General features: G+C 47.4%; 1 protein-coding gene across 18 annotated transcripts in view; it reads left to right on the forward strand.

Annotated features, from left to right (window-relative positions):
* The window catches only part of FBH1 (F-box DNA helicase 1), a 58,295-nt gene that overhangs the window by 15,748 nt on the left and 22,957 nt on the right, over positions 1-19,590 (forward strand). For 9 of the 18 annotated variants that reach the window (XR_010469728.1, XM_021290200.2, XM_013367623.3 and 6 more), the window contains exons 1-12: positions 1,060-1,279; positions 2,955-3,119; positions 6,559-7,100; positions 7,816-7,946; positions 8,431-8,566; positions 8,816-9,006; positions 11,058-11,171; positions 12,734-12,828; positions 15,670-15,838; positions 16,632-16,860; positions 17,686-17,773; positions 18,307-18,393. Coding sequence is in view for 17 of the 18 variants with exons in the window: in XM_021290200.2 (XP_021145875.2) it covers position 1,279; positions 2,955-3,119; positions 6,559-7,100; positions 7,816-7,946; positions 8,431-8,566; positions 8,816-9,006; positions 11,058-11,171; positions 12,734-12,828; positions 15,670-15,838; positions 16,632-16,860; positions 17,686-17,773; positions 18,307-18,393 (1,948 nt within the window). In the remaining variant the exon portion in view is untranslated. Of the gene's footprint in view, positions 1-1,059; positions 1,280-2,954; positions 3,120-3,541; positions 3,896-6,558; positions 7,101-7,815; positions 7,947-8,430; positions 8,567-8,815; positions 9,007-11,057; positions 11,172-12,733; positions 12,829-15,669; positions 15,839-16,631; positions 16,861-17,685; positions 17,774-18,306; positions 18,394-19,590 lie in introns of those variants that run through there. The other 9 variants (XM_021290201.2, XM_065049338.1, XM_065049341.1 and 6 more) reach the window with 5 other exon arrangements.

Genomic DNA, 19,590 nt, shown 5'->3' on the forward strand with positions numbered 1-19,590 from the left:
TTTTGGTAATGGGGGGGTGGGGGCGGGCAGGGGTCCCTGGGCTGAGAAGGGGTTAGAGAAGGGGGTCTCCTGGCATTGGGGGAACCCCGAGCATTGGGGAGACCCCTGGCAATGGAGGGGGCTTGGTATTGGGGGGGGGACACCCTGATATTAAGGGGGCTGAGCAGGGGGGCCCTGGGCTGAAAAGGGGTTCGAGAAGGGCCCTCCCTTTGCATTGGTGGAGAGCTTTGGCAATTGAGGGGCACCCTTGATATCGAGGGGGTGTTCTTGGCATTGGGGGGGTGTGGTGAGGGGGGAACTTGGTAATGGGGGGGGGGCTTGGGGTTGAGGGGGGATTAGTAATGGTGGGGGCTCCTTGGCAATGAGGGGTCCCTTTGCAGCAGGGGGGCCTTGGCATTGCGGTTGGACTTGGTAATGGGGGGGCTCTTGGCAACAGGGGGAGCTGAGCAGGGGGCACTGGGCTGAGAAGGGGTTAAGAAGGGGCTCCCTTGACATTGGGGGGACCCTGGGTATTAGGGGGGGCTTGGTAATGGGGGGACCCTTGGTAATGGGGGACTTGGCAAGGGGCGGCACAGAGGATTAGGGCACTTGGCTGTGGGTGCTTTTGGTCCAATGTGGGGGGGGCCCTGCACTGCCAGAGGTCTCCCCAGGTGTGTTTAAGTGAATTGTGCTTCTTCAATGATCCGTGCAGTTTAATCTAAAAAAAATATAATAATAAAAATCAGTTTCAAGTGAGAAATACATAAAATAGAATCATTTCGGTTGGAAAAGACCCTTAAGATCGCAGAGTCCAACCACAAACCTAATGCTCCCAAATCCGCCGCTAAACCGCGTCCCCACGTGCCACGGGACTGTCTCACGTTGCCTTTTTTCTTCTACTTGCCTCGTTTGCCGTGTTTTGAGGGCGGTGAAATGTTAGAAAACAGCCTCCCCGGGGAGCTCGGCAGCCACTTTCGCCGCTCTGTGATCTGACGTGGACGAAACGGAGGAAGCAGGAAAACGGAACAAACTGGATCCGCCTGCGTGAGATCAGTCGGTGACTTTTTGTGGCTGCCGGAAACATGTCAGGGGAATTTCTCCTCCGTAGCATCGCATAGTTATAAATGTAAAGCTGCACGAGCAGCGTTTGGTGGTGATTCCCCCGTCTGCAGGCAGCCAGTCCGCTGCTGTGATTTGGGGTTTCTCGTGAGCGTTTCCAGTAGAAGCAAATTGCGCTGTTTGTGCCTTTATTCTGCTGGCCATCCTGCGTGTGGAAGAGAGGAGCTCCTGACGCTTTTAAGTAAGGTTTCCTTAAAATAACTCACGTAGTTTTGTGCTGTGTCTTAACCATCCTCATAGGGAGGAGCTGCAAGTGGGTTGTGTTTCCTCCTTCATGGAGGGTCCCGGCTTGGATCTGGGTGCGAGAAGCTCATGTTTGTGTGTTTGAGTGTTGGTTCTGACCTTCCCCAGGTGAGTCAGTGTTGTTTTTCATGGGGAATTGTGCAGCTTGGCCTCTGGAGGCTTCCTTGGCATCCTGCTAATGGTGCTTCGCATTTAAACAAATGCATTGACACCAATCTGCTTCCTCCGTGTTATGGTGTTGTAGAGAAAGCCACAAAACTTGTGAGGATTCTGGTTTTATGTCACAAAATCGCAGACTGGTTGGGGTTGAAGGGACCTCTGGAGATCATCCAGTCCAACCCACCTGCTAACGCAGGGTCACCAGAGCAGATCACACAGGAAGGTGTCCAGGCGGGTTTGAATGTCTCAGAGAAGGAGACTCCACAACCTCTCTGGGCAGCCTGGGCCAGGCTCTGGCACCCCAAAATAAAGAAGTTTCTCCTCATATTCAGATGGAACCTCCTGTGCTTCAGTCTGTGCCCGTTGCCCCTCATCCTGTCGTTGGGCACCACTGAACAGAGTCTGGTCCATCCTCTGACACCCACCCTGGAGATATTTATAACCATTGATGAGATCCCCTCTCAGCTTCTCTTCTCCAGCTGAACAGCCCCAGCTCTCTCAGTCTCTCCTCATCACAAAGATGCTCCAGACCCCTCAGCATCTTTGTGTCCCACTGCTGGACTCCCTTCAGTAATTCATTGTCCTTTTTAAACTGGGGAGCCCAGAACTGGACACTGAACTCCAGATGTGGCCTCCCCAGGGCAGAGCAGAGGGGGAGGAACAACCTCCCTGAGCTGCTGCTCACACTTTTCCTAACACACCCCAGGGATCTTTGGCCTCTTGGCCACGAGGGCACATTGATGACTCATGGTCACCCTGTTGTCAGCCAGAACTCCGAAGTCCTCCTTCCTTCCTTGTCATTCTCTTTCGTTCTGAAGGCTCGTGGGGACCTGGGGTGATGTTGCTTTTGCAGTGTTACAGATGTGGCATAGAATCACAGAATTGTTTTGGTTGGAAGAGACCCTTGAGATCATCGAGTACAACCATTAACCCACCCCTGTCCCTGCCCCCTGTCCCTGAGAACCTCATGTCCGTCTGTCCAACCCTCCAGGGCTGGTGACTCCAGCACTGCCCTGGGCAGCCTGTTCCAATGCCCCACAGCCCTTTGGGGAAGAAATTGTTCCCACATCCAACCTCAACCTCCCCTGGCGCAACTTGAGGCCGTTTCCTCTGCTCCTGGCGCTTGTTCCTGGGGAGCAGAGCCCGACCCCCCTGGCTCCAAGCTCCTTTCAGGCAGTTCAGAGATCAGAAGGTCTCCCCTCAGCTCCTGTTCTCCAGCTGAACCCCCCAGGTCCCTCAGCCGCTCCATCACACTTGTGCCCCTTGACATGACGCTTTGCCCTCCTCAGCATCTCACCAGAGCGTTGAACAACCTTCTGATGTAACTTATTCAGAGAAACTCCTGCTTAAAACACTGTGACTGTCCTATAAAGTGTCTGTAAAGAAACTGTGTTTGCACCTCTGTAATATTGCCATTTGCTGACTGTTTTTGTGGTCTTCTTTTGGCCAAGCAGTGTATCGATTCAAGAAAGCGCACCTCACGGCCGATGACTGCAAAGCTCTCGCGCAGAGCGCGGAAGGTTCGTCCTCCCTGACGCAGCCATTGAGTCAAAGACGAAGTAGAGGAGATGTAAACAGGGGCCTCCATCCCACCCCCCACGCACGGAGATGTCACGGAGGTACGTGGAGTGCAGATATTTGGAAGTTTGGGGGAGAAAAATGCTGATATAGTGTGAAACAAAAGGGCTTTGCGTAATCCATCCTCTAACTTGTGCTGAGAGGAGAGTAATGCCTGTGCAAATGGAAGAAATTGGTGAGGTTTGAGTGGTGCCTGGCAAAGCTGGGCTTAATCTTTGCAAAGTCAAGTGGTAAGAAAAAGCGGTACCTTTGAGTATTTCCATCTATGGGGGAGCGAGTTTGCCCTTGTGTGTGTGTTTTAGTCTCTTCTCACACCAGAAATGCCTCCATGTCTCTGTTGCTGAGCAGTCAGGGAGAACAGGAGCTCTCTGTGAGGAACACTACACCCTCTGCAATTAGGGGCTATTAACAATGTGCCTCCTGCTTCTAGATGTTCTTTAGCATGCTCATTATATAATAATGAGCTGTCTAGTTATGTAGGACTGCAAAAGTACCGTTGAGCCCTTGAAAATACATTAATGACCTGCTTTCCTGGAAGTGGGAAATGTGATACACAACTCATAGACATGGGTCTCAAAACTGCCGAAGCCTTAGAAGGTTTTTGAGGATTGATAAGACTTTGAGCTTATCTGCACACAACAGGGCTCAGGGCTTGAACTGAAGGTGGAAGAGCTGTTTTCAAGTGGTTCACGGTGTAGGAGGAGCCCCCAAACCGCCTCAAAACCTGTGTAAAAACAAGAGAAACTACACAAACGTGTAGGCAAGTAGATAGGCAGAAAGCAAAGAAGAAACATCCTGAGTTATTCCTGAGTGGAAGGTGAGACTTGGGAGCATTTCAGTGTTTCCTTGGGAGGCTTTGGAATCTCTCTGTACCTTCTCATTTCACGGAGAATATCTGTTGGTGAGCCGGGAAACCAGAGTCCTAGACTCTGCTTGTAGACACTCTTTTCCATTTTCATATCGGTGATATCTTTGACTAGCTCACTGTTAAAAATCTAGCAATCTTAGAATCTAATGAAATATAACAAGGGAAAGTGTAGAGTCTTACATCTGGGCAGGAACAACCCCAGGTTCCAGTGTAAGTTGGGGAATGACCTATTAGAGAGCAGTGTAGGGGAAAGGGACCTGGGGGTCCTGGGGACAGCAGGGTGACCATGAGCCAGCACTGGGCCCTTGTGGCCAGGAAGCCAATGGTACCTGGGGTGGGTTAGAAGGGGGTGGTCAGTAGGTCAGAGAGGTTCTCCTGCCCCTCTGCTCTGCCCTGGGGAGACCACACCTGGAATATTGTGTCCAGTTGTGGCCCCTCAGTTCCAGCAGGACAGGGAACTGCTGCAGAGAGTCCAGCGCAGCCACCAAGATGCTGAAGGGAGTGGAGCATCTCCCGTGTGAGGAAAGGCTGAGGGAGCTGGGGCTCTTTAGCTTGGAGAAGAGGAGACTGAGGGGTGACCTCATTCATGTTTACAAATATCTAAAGGGTGAGTGTCAGGAGGATGGAGCCAGGCTCTTCTGGTGACAACCAATGACAGGACAAGGGGCAATGGGTGCAAACTGGAACACAGGAGGTTCCACTTGACTATGAGAAGCAGCTTGTTTGGGGTGAGGGTGGCAGAGCCTGGCCCAGGCTGCCCAGGGGGGTTGTGGAGTCTCCTTCTCTGCAGACATTCCAACCCGCCTGGACACCTTCCTGTGTAACCTCATCTGGGTGTTCCTGCTCCATGGGGGATTGCACTGGATGAGCTTTACAGGTCCCTTCAACCCCTGACATTCTGGGATTCTGTGAGATGTCCAGATTTTAGGGTATCAGACATTAACAGGGGAGCTGTTCTTTTTAAGAAGCATCTTGCAAATCAGACTGACTTAAGCTATGCTAGAAATAAAATGCATTAAAACCAGGAGCATCTCCTTGTGATTTTTTTCTTCTTCAGTTGCCTCTTTGCTCAGCATCAGGATATTTTGCAGAATAGGAGCAGGGCAGAGCAAAAACTATCAGCGCTGGTACGTTTAGTCTGTGTGCAACATGAGCTGTCTGGCTCTCAGAGAAAGGAGAAGCTGCTGAGAGCAGCGTCTTGCCAAGTTTCGCTTTCCTTTATGGTCTCCGGTGCTTTTTGACATCACAGCCAGGAAATATCTGTCTGTTTATCTCTTAAAGGCATTGGTCTGTCTTGTACTGTGGGAGCAGCTTCTTAGAGGCTTAGCGTTGTGACCTTAGAATCATAGAATCATTTTGGTTGGAAGAGACCCTCAAGATCATCAAATTCAACCATTAACCCAGCCCTGGCACTACCCCATGTTCCTGAGAACCTCATCTCTGTCTGTTCAACCCTCCAGGGCTGGTGACTCCAGCACTGCCCTGGGCAGCCTGTTCCAATGCCCCACAGCCCTTTGGGGAAGGAATTGTTCCCAAGATCCAACCTCAACCTCCTTCTCCAGCCCCTCACCAGCTCCGTTCCCTTCTCTCCACTCGCTCCAGCACCTCAAGGCCTTTCTTGGCGTGAGGGGCCCAAAACTGCCCCAGGATTGGCGGTTTGTCCTCCCCAGGTCCCAGCACAGGGACGGTCACTGCCCTGGGCCTGCTGGCCACACCAGTGCTGGTCCCAGCCAGGATGCTGGTGGCCTCTTGGCCACCTGGGCACACGCTGGCTCTTGTTCAGCCGCTGTCACCAGCACCTTCTCATGGTGCAGAGCAATAGTTAAACCCTGAAGCTTTTTTTAAATCTTAGTGTGCTTCTCTTTTATCAGGCTAAGAACAATAAATACCCACGGGGAGCCCAACCTCAGTCTGGCGCACACCAACAACTCAAGTCTCACATTTTGTTTCCTTCCTATTTCTGTTTCTTTGGCTAGTGGAAATTCCTCCCATGAAATTAGTTCTGCAGCTGTGTTCCTGTTTTAATACAGCTCTGCGGCGTTAGGTAGCTAAGTATTGTTGATCTGAGAGATTGCTATGCAGATCATATCATAGAATCACAGAACCGCAGGTTGGAAGGGAACTCAAGGATCATCTGATCCAACCTTTCTTGGCACAAGCCCGGTCTAGACAAGCTGGCCCAGCACCCTGTCCAGCTGAATCTGAAACGTGGCCAATGTTGGGGAATCCACCGCTTCCCTGGGGAGATTATTCCAATGGCCAATTGTTCTCGTAGTGAAAAATTATCCTCTTGTGTCCAATTAGAATCTCCCCAGGAGTAACTTGTACCCATATATTTTCTAGAAGCTAGCAGAGATTTCAGATGTACATTGAAACTGCCCAGATTACGTGGACATTGCAAAGAGATTAATGTCCTTCTGCTGACTTCTGTAGGTTACCAGAGAAGCAACATGAAGCAGGACAGCTCACCTGTAGTAAGCTCATAAGTCTGTGAGGAACCTGGTGGAAATAACTACCACCTTATACAACCTCTGGTCTCCTTGGTAGCTCAGGAGCAGTGCACTTTGTTCTTGTTTCTGTTGGCTTCACTCGTGTTCTTCCTCTTTCTGCAGGCCAAGGGCAGCAGAAGAACATCACCGATTACTTCAAGGTCTCTCAGACACAACGAGTAGGTGCCAGTGTGACAAATAACAGCAAAATCAAGGAAGAGCTACCGGATCCCATCTTCACTGGACATGATGATTCATTCAGCAGCATCTCCACTGTGTCAGAGATCAGTGGTGATTCCTCCTTTCCGGACGATGAAGACTTTGTACCAGCTCCCAGGAAAAGATCCAGAAAACGGCCTCTGTCCACTGCAGCCATTCTGAAGCCAGAACACGACTTGTGGGGTGAGCCTGAGGAGAAGACAACAGTTCTTCATCCGGAACACAGCCAAATCAGGCAGGAACTTGATGATATGGACATTGAACCGGTCCCTGATAAACACTATGGACTCCTGGGGACTCGGAACTGGGAAGCGCCTCAGGGAAGTATCAACCAACTGCCAGTTGAAGTCCTGAGGAACATCTTTGCTTTCCTACCAGTGACTGATCTGTATCAGAACCTGAGCCTGGTGTGTCATAGCTGGAGGGAAATAGTCACAGATCCAAGCGTAAGGATTGGTGTAGTATTGATTTGAGCCCGTCCTGTCTCCTGCTGCTCTGTTCTCAGTCTTGTTGCTGCATTTATTCCTGTATCTGTCTCTCTTTAAATCCCTTTTTTGTTCCCTGATGCCCACATCCTATCTTACAATGTCTTTTGCCTTTTTTGTGGTCTTCAGGAGCACAGTGGCACCTTGAGATGCCAACCTTTATCAGGAGATCAATATTGGGGTAATTTCCCTTGATGCATTCTTCATATACATCTAAAGAATCACAGAATCATTTGGGTTGGAAAAGACCCTCAAGACCATCAAGTCCAACCATAACCTAACTCTGCCACTAACCCATGTCCCTGAGAACTTCATCTCTGTATCTGTTCATTCCCCTCTCAGAGCAGATCTGTGCAATAGTGCAGAAAATATCCTCATTCCTATAACGCTTTGTTGTTGGAAACAGAACCAGCATCACCCTGTTCCCATCATTCTAGAAAAAAACCAGCCTTTTATAGACATGTCTACTGGCTATGAGGAAGAAGTTTTTCTCTCTTTCCTCTATTGCCTCTTTCCTTCCCCACCTCATGCTGGGTACCTGTTTCCATCAAGGTACAGGGACTTTTTGAACCCCGAGTCTTCTTCAAAAATCACATTGATTAGCTTACTGCCAGAAGAAACCGATTTTTTCCAGTGCTCTGAGATGAAAGATGATGGTTTGTGCTTCCCATTCTAGTTCATTCCTTGGAAAAAGCTGTACCATCGCTACCTGATGAAGGAGAACATGGCCTTGCATGAAGTCGAACAGATCATGCAGAGTTTTGCCATAACAAAGGAGGAGGAAGGACGTGTGCTGGGGCTGATCAGGTGAGTCGTCTTCATCACTTGACTTTGTACATGTAGATCCTCAGACCTTCCTTGCTTTGGGTTTTTCATGCTGGGTATTGTCAGGAGAAAAATAGAATCATAGAACGGATTGGGTTGAGGGAACCTCCCAAGCTCATCCAGCCCAACCCGTGCCATGAGCAGGTACATCTTCACCCAGATCAGGTTGAGGAAGTTGAGGTGGCTTAAGTTGGGTCAAGGAGGTTGAAGAGGTTGAGGTTGAGTGTGAGAGATTGAGTTGAAGAGGTTGAGGTTGGGTTTGCAGAATCTTGGAAGGGTTTGGGTTGAAGGGACCTTCAAAACTCACCCAGTTCCCCCCCTGCCATGAGCAGGGACATCTTCAGGTTGCTCAGAGCCCCGTCCAGCCTGGCCTGGGATGTCTCCAGGGACAGGGCATTACTTGGAGAATAAACTCACTTAATAAGGCTTGTTCTTTTGCAAATGCTGCTGTTCCCATTCTGCGCAGGTGCGTGTCTGCCATATCCACCAGATGGAATGTGGATACCGGGGCGGTTCTCCGGTGTTTGAAGAGTCATCACCTCTTCTCAAAGGCTGAAGTCTGCGTCAGCAACAAACTGCCGCATTTACAGAGCAGGACGGGGGTAGGTTTAACAGTTATTAACTAGTTTATTTAACGGGTTTAACAACTGCTGGTGTTTTGAGGTCATATATGCCCTCCTGCATCTAAAGGTTTTCTCTTTGGGGTGTTGTTTGGTACTAGCCAGGTTGACTGAAGAGAATTTAACTCTTCATCATGGCATAAGTGTTTTTTTCAGTGTTGACGCAGGTTCTTCTGGCCCTTAAAGGCTTAAAGCTCTTTGCTCACTCTTTCTTGTCGTCGTCTTTACCAGCCTGAGAACATGTGGGCCATAATTGCAGTCATGGTGCTTTTTTCCGATGGCGTCAGCGACATCCAAAAGCTGATGGCGTGTCTGCAGAGACCCTGCTCTACCCTCTGCGTTGTGGAGGTGACGGAGACGCTTTACTGCATTGCCACATTGCTGCACGCGATGAGAGACAGGAACATCGCGATCACCAACAGGTGAGGAGTGGGGAGATGTTTCCTGCTGCCTCTTTCTAGGCATGGCAGTACATAATACATATTTTAGATGCCTCACAAGAAAGATCTTGTGGTGCTGGAGCGAGTTGAGAGAAGGGAACGGAGCTGGTGAGGGGCTGGAGCACAAGTGTGATGGAGCGGCTGAGGGACCTGGGGGTTCAGCTGGAGAACAGGAGCTGAGGGGAGACAGGGACACAAAGAAACGGCCTCAAGTTGCGCCGGGGGAGTTTGAGGTTGGATGTGGGAACAATTTCTTCCCCAAAGGGCTGTGGGGCACTGGAACAGGCTGCCCAGGGCAGTGCTGGAGTCACCAGCCCTGGAGGGGTTGAACAGATGTGCAGATGAGGTTCTCAGGGACATGGGTGGACTTGGCAGTGTTGGGCTAACACTTGGGCTCAATGATCTTAATAATCTTTTCCAACCTAAATGATTCTACGATTCCATATGCCGTGGCTATATATTCATGAGCAATTCTGTTCCTTTGGTTAGGGTTCTTCAGTTCCTCACTGTGTGCAGCTTGTCAGGGACAGTGTGCACATCCTTGTGTTTTTGTAGGATCTTTCAGGAGCGTTGCCTTTCGATTTGCTTTCATTCCTAGATGGTTTCACAGTGTGCTTGTATTTCAGGAGATTGTGTTCAAGAAAAATTTCTTTTTCAGAAACAAAAGGAGGTTTTAATGCAACTGTAGAAACTTCCTGTTTAGAAATAGATACACATCAGCTAAAACAATCTAATGCAGTTATTACCTGAACTCAATTAGCTCTTAAATCATACTACAAATCCCATGGACACCCATCGCATGTGTGTAGCGATCTCTCTTGCACCTTTTATTCGCAGAGGTGCCTGGTAATGCAGGTAAGAGCCCACAGAATTTCTTCGGAATTGCAGTGAGCATGAAATGAGGATTAAGGACTCACGTAAATCCTTGTCATGAGCAGACTGGCAAGGAAATGCACTGGAAAAGGAATCTATAGCCAGGAAGAAGGTGGTTTTGTAAGCTGGACGCAGGAGGTTGGTTCGTCTTCTGCTCACTCAACCATGGGCCATATGCTCAGATCACCAACCAGGGAAATCAGGATCCTTGTTTGGCCTGTTAGTGATTGATAATTGCTGGCTAAGGTCATTAATTTAAATAAACTCCTCCTGAAAACAGAGGGTGTCGCTCAGTAGCAATAAGAACCTGTGGTCAAAGTCGCCCCCGTCCCATCTCCATCTCCTTGAACAATCTAGACTAGAAGAAATAAAAATTACCTTGTCTCTTCTGCTGTTATCTCTTCAAACCACACAAGGTTTGTGATTTAGGGTATTAAAAGAGGAAACGTGTCCTCAAGGAACCATCTGGTACCTCTTTGCAACTCCTACGAGTAACTAATGAGTCCAAGCACACAAGTCACCTAATGTACGATGCAAAGTCTGTCCTGGGGTGTGGCCCAGGGTGACAAATGTTTGGTCACAGGAACAAAGCTGCACTAAAAGAGGTAAAACCCCAGTGGTGTTAACCCTGATGTACAATAGAGGTTAATTTTAAACCAGCTGTTGCTGGCATAATTGAAGCCAAAGAGCTTTAATTACTGTGCTCCTCTCTTTGTGGCAACAAAGCACAATGAAGTATTGTCAGGGCTAGCACAGTTCTATGAAATGGTCATAAAATTGATGAAACTGCTTCACTTTAGAGACCTAAATTAGCCTAAAATCTCTCTCAGGCTAATAATGTTGCTAATAGTGGTTCAGGAGAGCAAAAGGATCCCGTGGACTCTGATCCCAGGTCATGTTTGCATGGCACACCCTGAAACACAAACCAGGCAGGAGAGAAAATCCACAGAGCTGTCCCCACGGTGCCTTTGCAGTCACTTCTCAAGGCAGAAATAACTTCTCTTTAAAATATTAATATCGTCTCGTGCAACTCCCTGAATACTTAGGGCTTTGTGCATCGTCCTGCTGGGAGCATTCAAGACATTGGCAGGTGGCTGCAGATGTTTAATTTGTTATTGATGCTTTCCCAATGATAGTTTCTCTTTTGTCTTTTCTCCCAGGATCCATTACAATATTTTCTACTGTTTGTATCTGATGGAAAATGCTTCTGTAACTACGCAGACAGTCGAAGAAGCAGCAGCGGGATCATGCTGCAGGCAAGACTTGTGGTCCGGGTAATTCTATTTATGTGATCCAAGCAATGAATCTAAATACACAGGGTGCTGGTGGAGCGCTGGACCTTGGCAGGGGCTGGTTGACAAGACTCTCACATTCATAAACATTAGTGCAAAACCTTAATCCGTTCCTTCATAGAATAATTTGGGTTAGAAGGGACCTTCAAAGATCGTTTAGTCCTTGCCATCTTCTGCCTGAATTCTCAGAGAAAAACCAGAATCAGGCCTTAAATCTGTAAAAATTGAATTACTGACTGAATTTAAAAGTCATTATGCACTGATGGGTCTGTGTTTTGGCAGAAAACTGTTGTAACCGCTCCGGTGTGACGGCTGCTGAAATTGTGCAGAGCACAAGTCATCCCAAGAATACCTTCCCAAATCACCGCTCTCCCTAGGGATAAAAAGCTCTGTAGCACAAATCATCATAGAATCATAGGATATGATAATGTGGCCGTTCATTTATGAACGCTGCTTTCTGTGCATGGGAGAAAACGAGATACCAGCCGCAGGATATTGATTTGGCTCCTGTTTTCTAGATCTTCTCGGATAACTGTTATATACTCACTATTATATATATATATGGCTGTTATAAATTAGCATCGGTTGGTAGTTTGATGCCTAGAAAGGAAGGATAAGAAGGAATTAAGTAGCCTATGGAGATCCAGACTTGGATCCCCTTCTGCAGCAGTTACCCTGGGTTGAGTTATTGAATTTCTTTGTCCTTACCTATGGAAGGGCAATAGTGTTGCTTTCATCCATCACAGTGGTCTAGCAAAGATAAATCCAATAAAATAACCGATGATCCGAGGTGCAACAATGGGAGAGGTTATAATACATCAAAGGTAAAGAGGTGTTGGGTTTTAGTGCTTCTTGTTTTCCCATCCTTTTCATTCTACCCCTCAATTTGAAGTCTTTTTCTAAGCAGATGCTGCTTGTTCAGTGAAAAATGTGTCTAACCGCCAGCTGTGAAATGTTGAGGATGTTTAGACGAGGTTTTCCACCCTTACGCTGGAATCGGGGAGGACCCTGCCCTAAGAAATGGTTCACACTGGTGGCTGATTAAAGGTTTCAGACCTTTATGAATAAAACAATTTCACTCCGCCGGAAGCGCTGAATCCCTCTCTTGATGTTAATCAAAGCTCTTAGCTCCCCGGAGAGACAGGGATAATTAATCTGTCCTACATGCTGAGAAATCAGAGAGTAATTGAAGGTGCGTGCTCTCAAAAGCAACAAAACACCCCCAAACCAAATCGCTCTTTGTTTTCAATAAGCCTGAGGAGCCAGGATGCCGGATTTATGTTGAAAACAGGGCATGGACCCTTGAAAAGATCTTTTCCTATGTAACCTTCCCCAAGGTTTCCTCTTTATTTTTGCTATCTCCAATCTGATTCCCCACTTTTCTCATTTGCACAATAACCAAGTTGCTCTAGTGCCACCTTCCCACTTGTGGGACGGGATGAATAATTCCTGGGTTTCCTTCTGCTTTTAGTTGTTGTGTTTGTTTTATATGGGAGGATTTATTTTCTTAATTCCTTTTGCTTTCTTTCCTTTTCTATTTTTAGTGTCTGTCCTGAAGTAAAACTGACCCATGAACAGCAAAGGATTCTGAATCACAAAATTGAGCATGGTCAAGTAGTGAAAATCATGGCATTTGCGGGTAAGAGCCAAAATTATGTTGTAGGAATAAATGCATAACCTTTAATTCTGCTTCTTCCCTCCCTGCTTCCTCTATCCAAGGAACTGTTGGATGCCAGGGGAATCAACCTTACTTTTAATTAATATTAAAAAACCAGAGCGAATTTTTGCAGAGAAATAGGGATGGGAAACCCACCCTGCAAGGTGGGTAAATGGCATATTTGGACAAGATACTGAAACTGAGTGTTTAGGGGCTGTTAATGGTTGCGCAGAGCAGCTTGTCAGAGAACCCAGCAGAGAAGAAGTGACTCTCTCCATGTGTTGAGTAGTTGCTGAGCCTGGTTTGTAGTGGTTTTGTCCACAGACCGCTAGACGGAGTCACTCTGTTTAGATACTGTTTAGATTCAGCATCTCTAAGAGCAACATAAGCCAAGGAATCTTCCACACTCACGCGCTGTTTTGAGAAGGGGAATAACATAAAATCAATGGAGCCTGTTTAAAAAGAAAAGGAAAAGTAAATAATCTCTTTCTACCTGCAAAGAGTTTCCTTTAAAGACACCAAACAGGGGGCTCAAAGCTGATTATAGAGTCACAGAATGGTTTGGGTTGGAAGGGACCTTCAAAGGTCCCCCAGTTCCCCCCCTGCCATGAGCAGGGACATCTTCAGCAGCTCAGGTTGCTCAGAGCCCCGTCCAGCCTGGCCTGGGATGTCTCCAGGGATGGTTCATCTACCACCTCTCTGGCCAACCTGGGCCAGGCTCTCACCACCCTCAGGGCAACAATTTCTCCTGAATCTCCTTCCTTTAGTTTAAAACCATCACCCCTCGTCCTATCGCAACAGACCCTGCTCAGACGTCTGTCCCCGTCTTTCTTATGGGCCCCTTTTAAGCACTGAAAGGCCACAATAAGGTCTCTGCGGAGCTTCTGTTCTCCATCTGAACAGCCCAACTCTCTCACCTGTCCCCAGCAGAGCTGTTCCAGCCTCGGGTCATTCCTGGGGCTCCTCTGGCCCCTCTCCAGCAGGTCGATACTGTCTCTGCCAGAACAGACTTGCAAAAGGACATGTATAGCTAAGCACCACGGTGCAGAAGCCACAGATAGTTGATTTCTTGTGTCTATACAAAGTCACTGTGTACAAATGACAAAAACAGGAATGTTCATGAGCTTTGGCAGGTAATCTCTAACCACAACTAAGCAGGGCAGAAAAATACCTTGAGGAACTGCTGCCAAAAAGCATAAAAGTCTCATAATCTCTCCTCAAACATGTGGATGAGGGTGTTGCCCAAAGCATCTGTTGGCGTAAAGGATATCCTAGAGTGAACAATGTGGTGTCAGAAAAGCTAAATGTGTTTCTACATCTATGTTCCTCATAGAAGGTCTTGGAAAGGGGCAGCTTCAGGATCGTTCTCTGTAGGGGCTCCTCTGGATGTTCAGTCTCACATTCACGTGGGAAAGGTTGAGGATGAAATATGTGTTCATATAATTGTTTTGGTTGGAAAAGATATTTAAGATCATCGAGTCCAGCCATTAACCCACTCTTGGCACTGCCCCGTGTCCTGAGAACCTCATGTCCGTCTGTCCAACCCTCCAGGGCTGGTGACTCCAGCACTGCCCTGGGCAGCCTGTTCCAATGCCCCACAGCCCTTTGGGGAAGAAATTGTTCCCACATCCAACCTCAACCTCCCCTGGCGCCACTTGAGGATATTTCCTCTCATCCTATGACTTGTTGGTACTGTTCATTTCATGATCTGGACTACATCACACAAAAGATATAAAAGAACTCAGGGGTGAAGTAGCTGAACCAGTAGCTGTGTGTGGAAGCTGCCGTGGCTGTGGAGTTTTACAGGGAGACATGGGAGCAATCTGCCAAGAAGCCCGATATTTGTCTCAGGAAACATGGTCAAAGATGCTCATGGTCCTCATGGCTGAATAGTTAATTAAAAGCTAGAAAGCAAAAGTAGGAGCAGATGGTCAGATTTCCGGTGGTTTTGGTCTCTTTTCTCAAGTAAAAAGAGATAGGATGAGCAGAAATGGCCTCAAGTTGCACCAGGGGAGGTTGAGGTTGGATGTGGGGAACAATTTCTTCCCCAAAGGGCTGTGGGGCATTGGAACAGGCTGCCCAGGGCAGTGCTGGAGTCACCATCCCTGGAGGGTTGAACAGACGGACATGAGGTTCTCAGGGACACGGGGTAGTCCCAGGGGTGGGTTGGACTCCATGATCTTGAGGGTCTTTTCCAACCAAACCAATTCTATGATTCTGCACGGAGAGTGGAGAGTCCTGCAGTGACCTGCGCTGGGACCTGCTCCGTGCAACGTCCACGAGTCCTCTGCAAGGAGCATGAACAGCAAGGTGACCAAGTTTGCTGACACTGTCATCACTGAGGGTACGAAAAGAGATGAAGAAGAAAACGTGCGGAGGTTTCTGTTGTCATTGGAACTCCACGAGTGAAGCAACCTTGCCATGCAGTGTGGGCAGGGGAGTAAAGAGCAGCATTAGTGGGAGAACTCACAAGGAAACGAGCTCATGAATCATTCAAAAGAGCAATTTCAACATTTCATTTACCGAGCTGTCCTTCAAGAGAACCAGCACCTTCACGTATACTCAGACTTCTAGAATACCTGGTGATAAAAAGATGATTTTTAAAAGCTTTTTGGCTGCAGACTGTGATTTTTCAAAGCCAGTTTGCTCCACAGCTGCTCATTTCAGTGGAGTCAGTGAATAAATTCCCATTAGCTGAGAATAATCCTGCTGTGCAGTTGGGACAGCAGGAGGAGGAAGGTAAAACCAATGAGAAATGCGTGGATTCATTCATTCCTGGCTCCGGATGCTTCATTTTCTTTTGTACTTTCTTCTGTTGTCCAGGTACAGGCAAAACCACCACCTTGGTGAAGTACGCGGAGAGGTATCCTGACCTGAACTTCCTTTACGTGACATTTAACAAAGCTGCTGCAGAGCGAGGAAAAAGCGTCTTCCCCAGAAATGTCACCTGCAGGACTTTCCATTCGTTGGCGTTTGGAAGCGTCGGCAAACAGTGAGTGGTGATTTTTAGATTCCTTTGCTGAAAACCAGTGGAGTTGGGGAAAAGAACAGCAGGAAAGGAAGGTTTGGTTTGGAAATAAACCTCCAGGACTTAAAGAAGCAAAAATAATAGGGGACGTGATTTTTTTGACCTGCTTCAAGCCCAATTGTGACTGGTGGTTTCTGAATTCTCTCAGATTGGATGGGTGAGTGATTTTAGCATCCGCCTGAGCATCGTTGCCTTGGGGTGGCATAGACTGTGCTGACATACAACCCCATTTGTGGGGCTTTTCATCTTCCCTATGTTTGTAGCCAAGGAGATAAAAAGCCTCTGAAAATGGCTTTTTCACGTTTCCCATTTACACTTCAGTGGTACAACCGCTCTAAATGTTGCTTTTCCTCAGCAGAGGAGGGGTTTTCTTAACCTGAATTGTTCCAATGATACCGTTCTTGGCACCACCACCAATTATCTCGGCACATCTACGCTGCAGACAGAAGGGAAAATGAGCCACGACCTGGAAAAACAGGAAAATGCTCTTAGCTGGCTCTGAAAACAGTCTGTAATTGCAGGGCTGAACGATGGGAATATCTCTCTGGCTCAACTTTTCACCTATAAAATCTATAAAATGAACAAGTTTCTGCTTTAATCTGCATATTTGAAAGAGAATTCCATTACTGGATCAAAGTGGGGTGTATGAAACAAGAATCTTAGTGTGCAACAGAGGTAAAAGCGAGCTTGCTTTTCCAGTAAGCTTTTCATGAGTGTTTCAATACCTCTCTTATATTTTTTGTCATCTATGGCACAGCTATAAAGAAAAAGGCAAACTGAACTTCTCCAAGCTGTCAGTTTATTCCTTGAGTTTCCTTCTGCGGAACCGTGAAGGCCAATCTCTGTTTGTAAGAGGCAAAACAGTCTCGCAGACCCTTGAGAACTTTTTTGCATCTTCAGATGAAGAGATTTGGGAAGAGCACACTCCTATTTGGTACAAAAATACTCACGGCGAGAGAAAACTTGTCAGTCCAAAGGAAAAGAAAGTGAGTATCTGAGATAAGCAAGACTTGGGCTGTGAGATCCCAAAGGGGCTGTAGTTATTTCTTAGAGTTCATGGTTATTTGTGCTTCAGCTGTTACGAACTGACCGTCAAAATGTTTTTGCCTTCCTGTGGTGACGAATCCAGCAGAACTGAGGTTTGTTTGTTCTCCGTGTTCTCACAGCTGGTTTCCAGAGAGACGTTTATCGCTCTCTCTTCTTGGTGCAGATGTTTCTTCCCTGCAAAGAGAAGAGAGAAAACATTGCAAATATTTATATCAGCGCCTGAACGGCGTTGTGATATTACATATAAAGCCAATAAACCTTTTCTTGTAGTCAAGCCCAAAAATTCTCATTTAAAGAACAAACAGCAACGCTGAAAAGGCAGCGCTGACGTTGCGAACAACGCGGGCTGGGGTTGTGCAGAAAATCAGGTTTTCTGCTCCGTAGTCATCACATGTGATCAGATCCAGTCCAGCTAAGCAAAAATCCAATTTGCAAGGCATTATTTCTAGGCAGTCCTAAAATATGAAATACCATTAAGCACTTTGCAAGCTATCCAGAGAAGCCAAAATAAACACCAAATCTGTGTTAATATGCAGAAGTTGGGAGGTATTGTATTCCTCTGTCCTAATAATTGGGCCGAATAAATACTGTTTTCAGGGGGCTGCGTTTGGAAAGACAATGTTGAGGTGATGAAGTTGGTGGTGGTGACACAGAGTAGAAGTTGGAGGAGATGGGGTTTGGAGGAACCTTCCAAGATTTGCTGTGCATGGACTGTTTTCCTTCTCAAATCGATCTACCCAGACCCTTCTGGTTTCTCCTTCTAGATCAACGTGGAAGAGGCCAAAGAGATCTGGTACAACATGAAGAAACTGGATGGAGACGTCGAGAGGAAATACAAGATAACTTGTGATGGTGAGAGAGTACAGGTGGCAAATACCCTTCAGATAAAGAGCAGTAGTAGAAAACCAAACGGATTTGTGTCTCTGTGTATGAGGAATGAGCATCAAATAGTACAAAATTCCCATTTTCCTGCCACTACCTGTGTAGATATGTTGCGATATTACATATAAAGACAATAAACATTTTCTGTAGTCATTGTGGTACGCAGAGACGAACGCAGAAGGTGGCTCGTACTGGAGAAAAGCTTCTTCCTTGTGATTTTTCTCTGTGCATTAGGAGCTCTGGAGTGATGGGTGCAGCTGCTTTCCTCCAGCTCAGTCAGTTTGGTTTGGTTTTTATCCTTCATGCTACAGCCAAGGGAGACAGAGCAACATCTGGGAGGGAGAGAGATTTTTGTGACCCATCCAAATGTCACGCGAATTCCGAGCAAGAAGTAGGGCCAGAAACACTTTTTTTTTTTAAAAAAATGAACTTGTTTTAAAGATCGTGGTGTTTCCTGACAATAAAATGACCCTCTCCCTGCCGCGGCGTGTTCTTTCTTTCAGGGTATTTGAAACTTTGGCAGCTCAGCAAGCCTCAGCTCACGGGATATGATGCCATTTTTGTGGACGAAGCCCAGGACTGCACTCCAGGTGAGCACAAACACAGTTACCACCTTCCTAAGCGCCTTCCAGAAAAGGTGTTTGGAGCACAATTTAAAACATTTCTGCCTCTCAGCTGTAACATTATAACTAACCCTTGGCTTGGCTCCCAGATCTTTGCAAATTCAAGAAGGTAGCTTGTAAGAGAGCTATTAATAGCTATTAATATTATTAATACAACAATCCACGTGCATCAGCTTGAGGGCCAGCAGCTTTCAGTTGCTTTGGGCATCCAGACATGCCGTCCAGATCCTTTTGCTCTTGCTTTGCTGCTAACAGGGGAAAACAGAATTCCAGCATAGCCCGGGACGTGGTTTATTTGCAAGAGGGGCAAGACATTAGATGGTTGGGCTGTCAGAAGAGCAGAGCTGCACCGTCCCACCCTTGTCTGGTGCTCACACCACCCTGGGGATTCCTGAGTCACAGAGCAGGAAGCTGTTGGCTTTTTTAGCTGCGGACGTGGGGAGTAGCTCTCCGTTGCAAAGCAATTTGAATTTATTCTGCAAAGGGATCTAAGTGCAGCGATCTGTGTGCTGAGGAGCAGAAGGAGGAGTGCAGAAAAAGGCCTGGGCTTTGCAGCAGATATTAAATGAGCTGGAAGGCTTCATAGGACCGTCTCGCATCTGTGCTCACTGGAGACTTGGTCTTGCAGAGGTTTGGCTTTTGCAGCTCCGTGCAATGCAGACGTTCCTCTTCCAGCATGAATGAGCCTTGGACAAGCTTGGTCTGAGTGGGGATGAAGATGTTATGCAGCTCCAGTCCAGGAAAAAATACCCTCAGATGAAAATAGCAGGAGGATGTTTGTAAAGGCAGTCAGCTGTGCGTGTCCCTTTGCTCCTCCCCAGCTTGCCTGCTGCTGTGTTGACCCCTTCTTTGTAGAATCATAGAATGGTTTGGGTTGAAGGGACCTTCAAAGCTCCCCCAGTTCCCCCCCTGCCATGAGCAGGGACATCTTCAGCAGCTCAGGTTGCTCAGAGCCCCGTCCAGCCTGGCCTGGGATGTCTCCAGGGATGGTTCATCTACCACCTCTCTGGCCAACCTGGGCCAGGCTCTCACCACCCTCAGGACAACAATTTCTTCCTCACGTCCAGCCTGAATCTCCCTCCTTTAGTTTAAAACCATCAGCCCTTGCCCTATTCTTAAATCCCTTGAGTCATCAGGCAAGAGGTTTTGCCTCTCTACAGTTCT

This window comes from Columba livia, chromosome 1, assembly GCF_036013475.1.
Source record: "Columba livia isolate bColLiv1 breed racing homer chromosome 1, bColLiv1.pat.W.v2, whole genome shotgun sequence".
Taxonomy (NCBI): Eukaryota; Metazoa; Chordata; class Aves; order Columbiformes; family Columbidae; genus Columba; species Columba livia.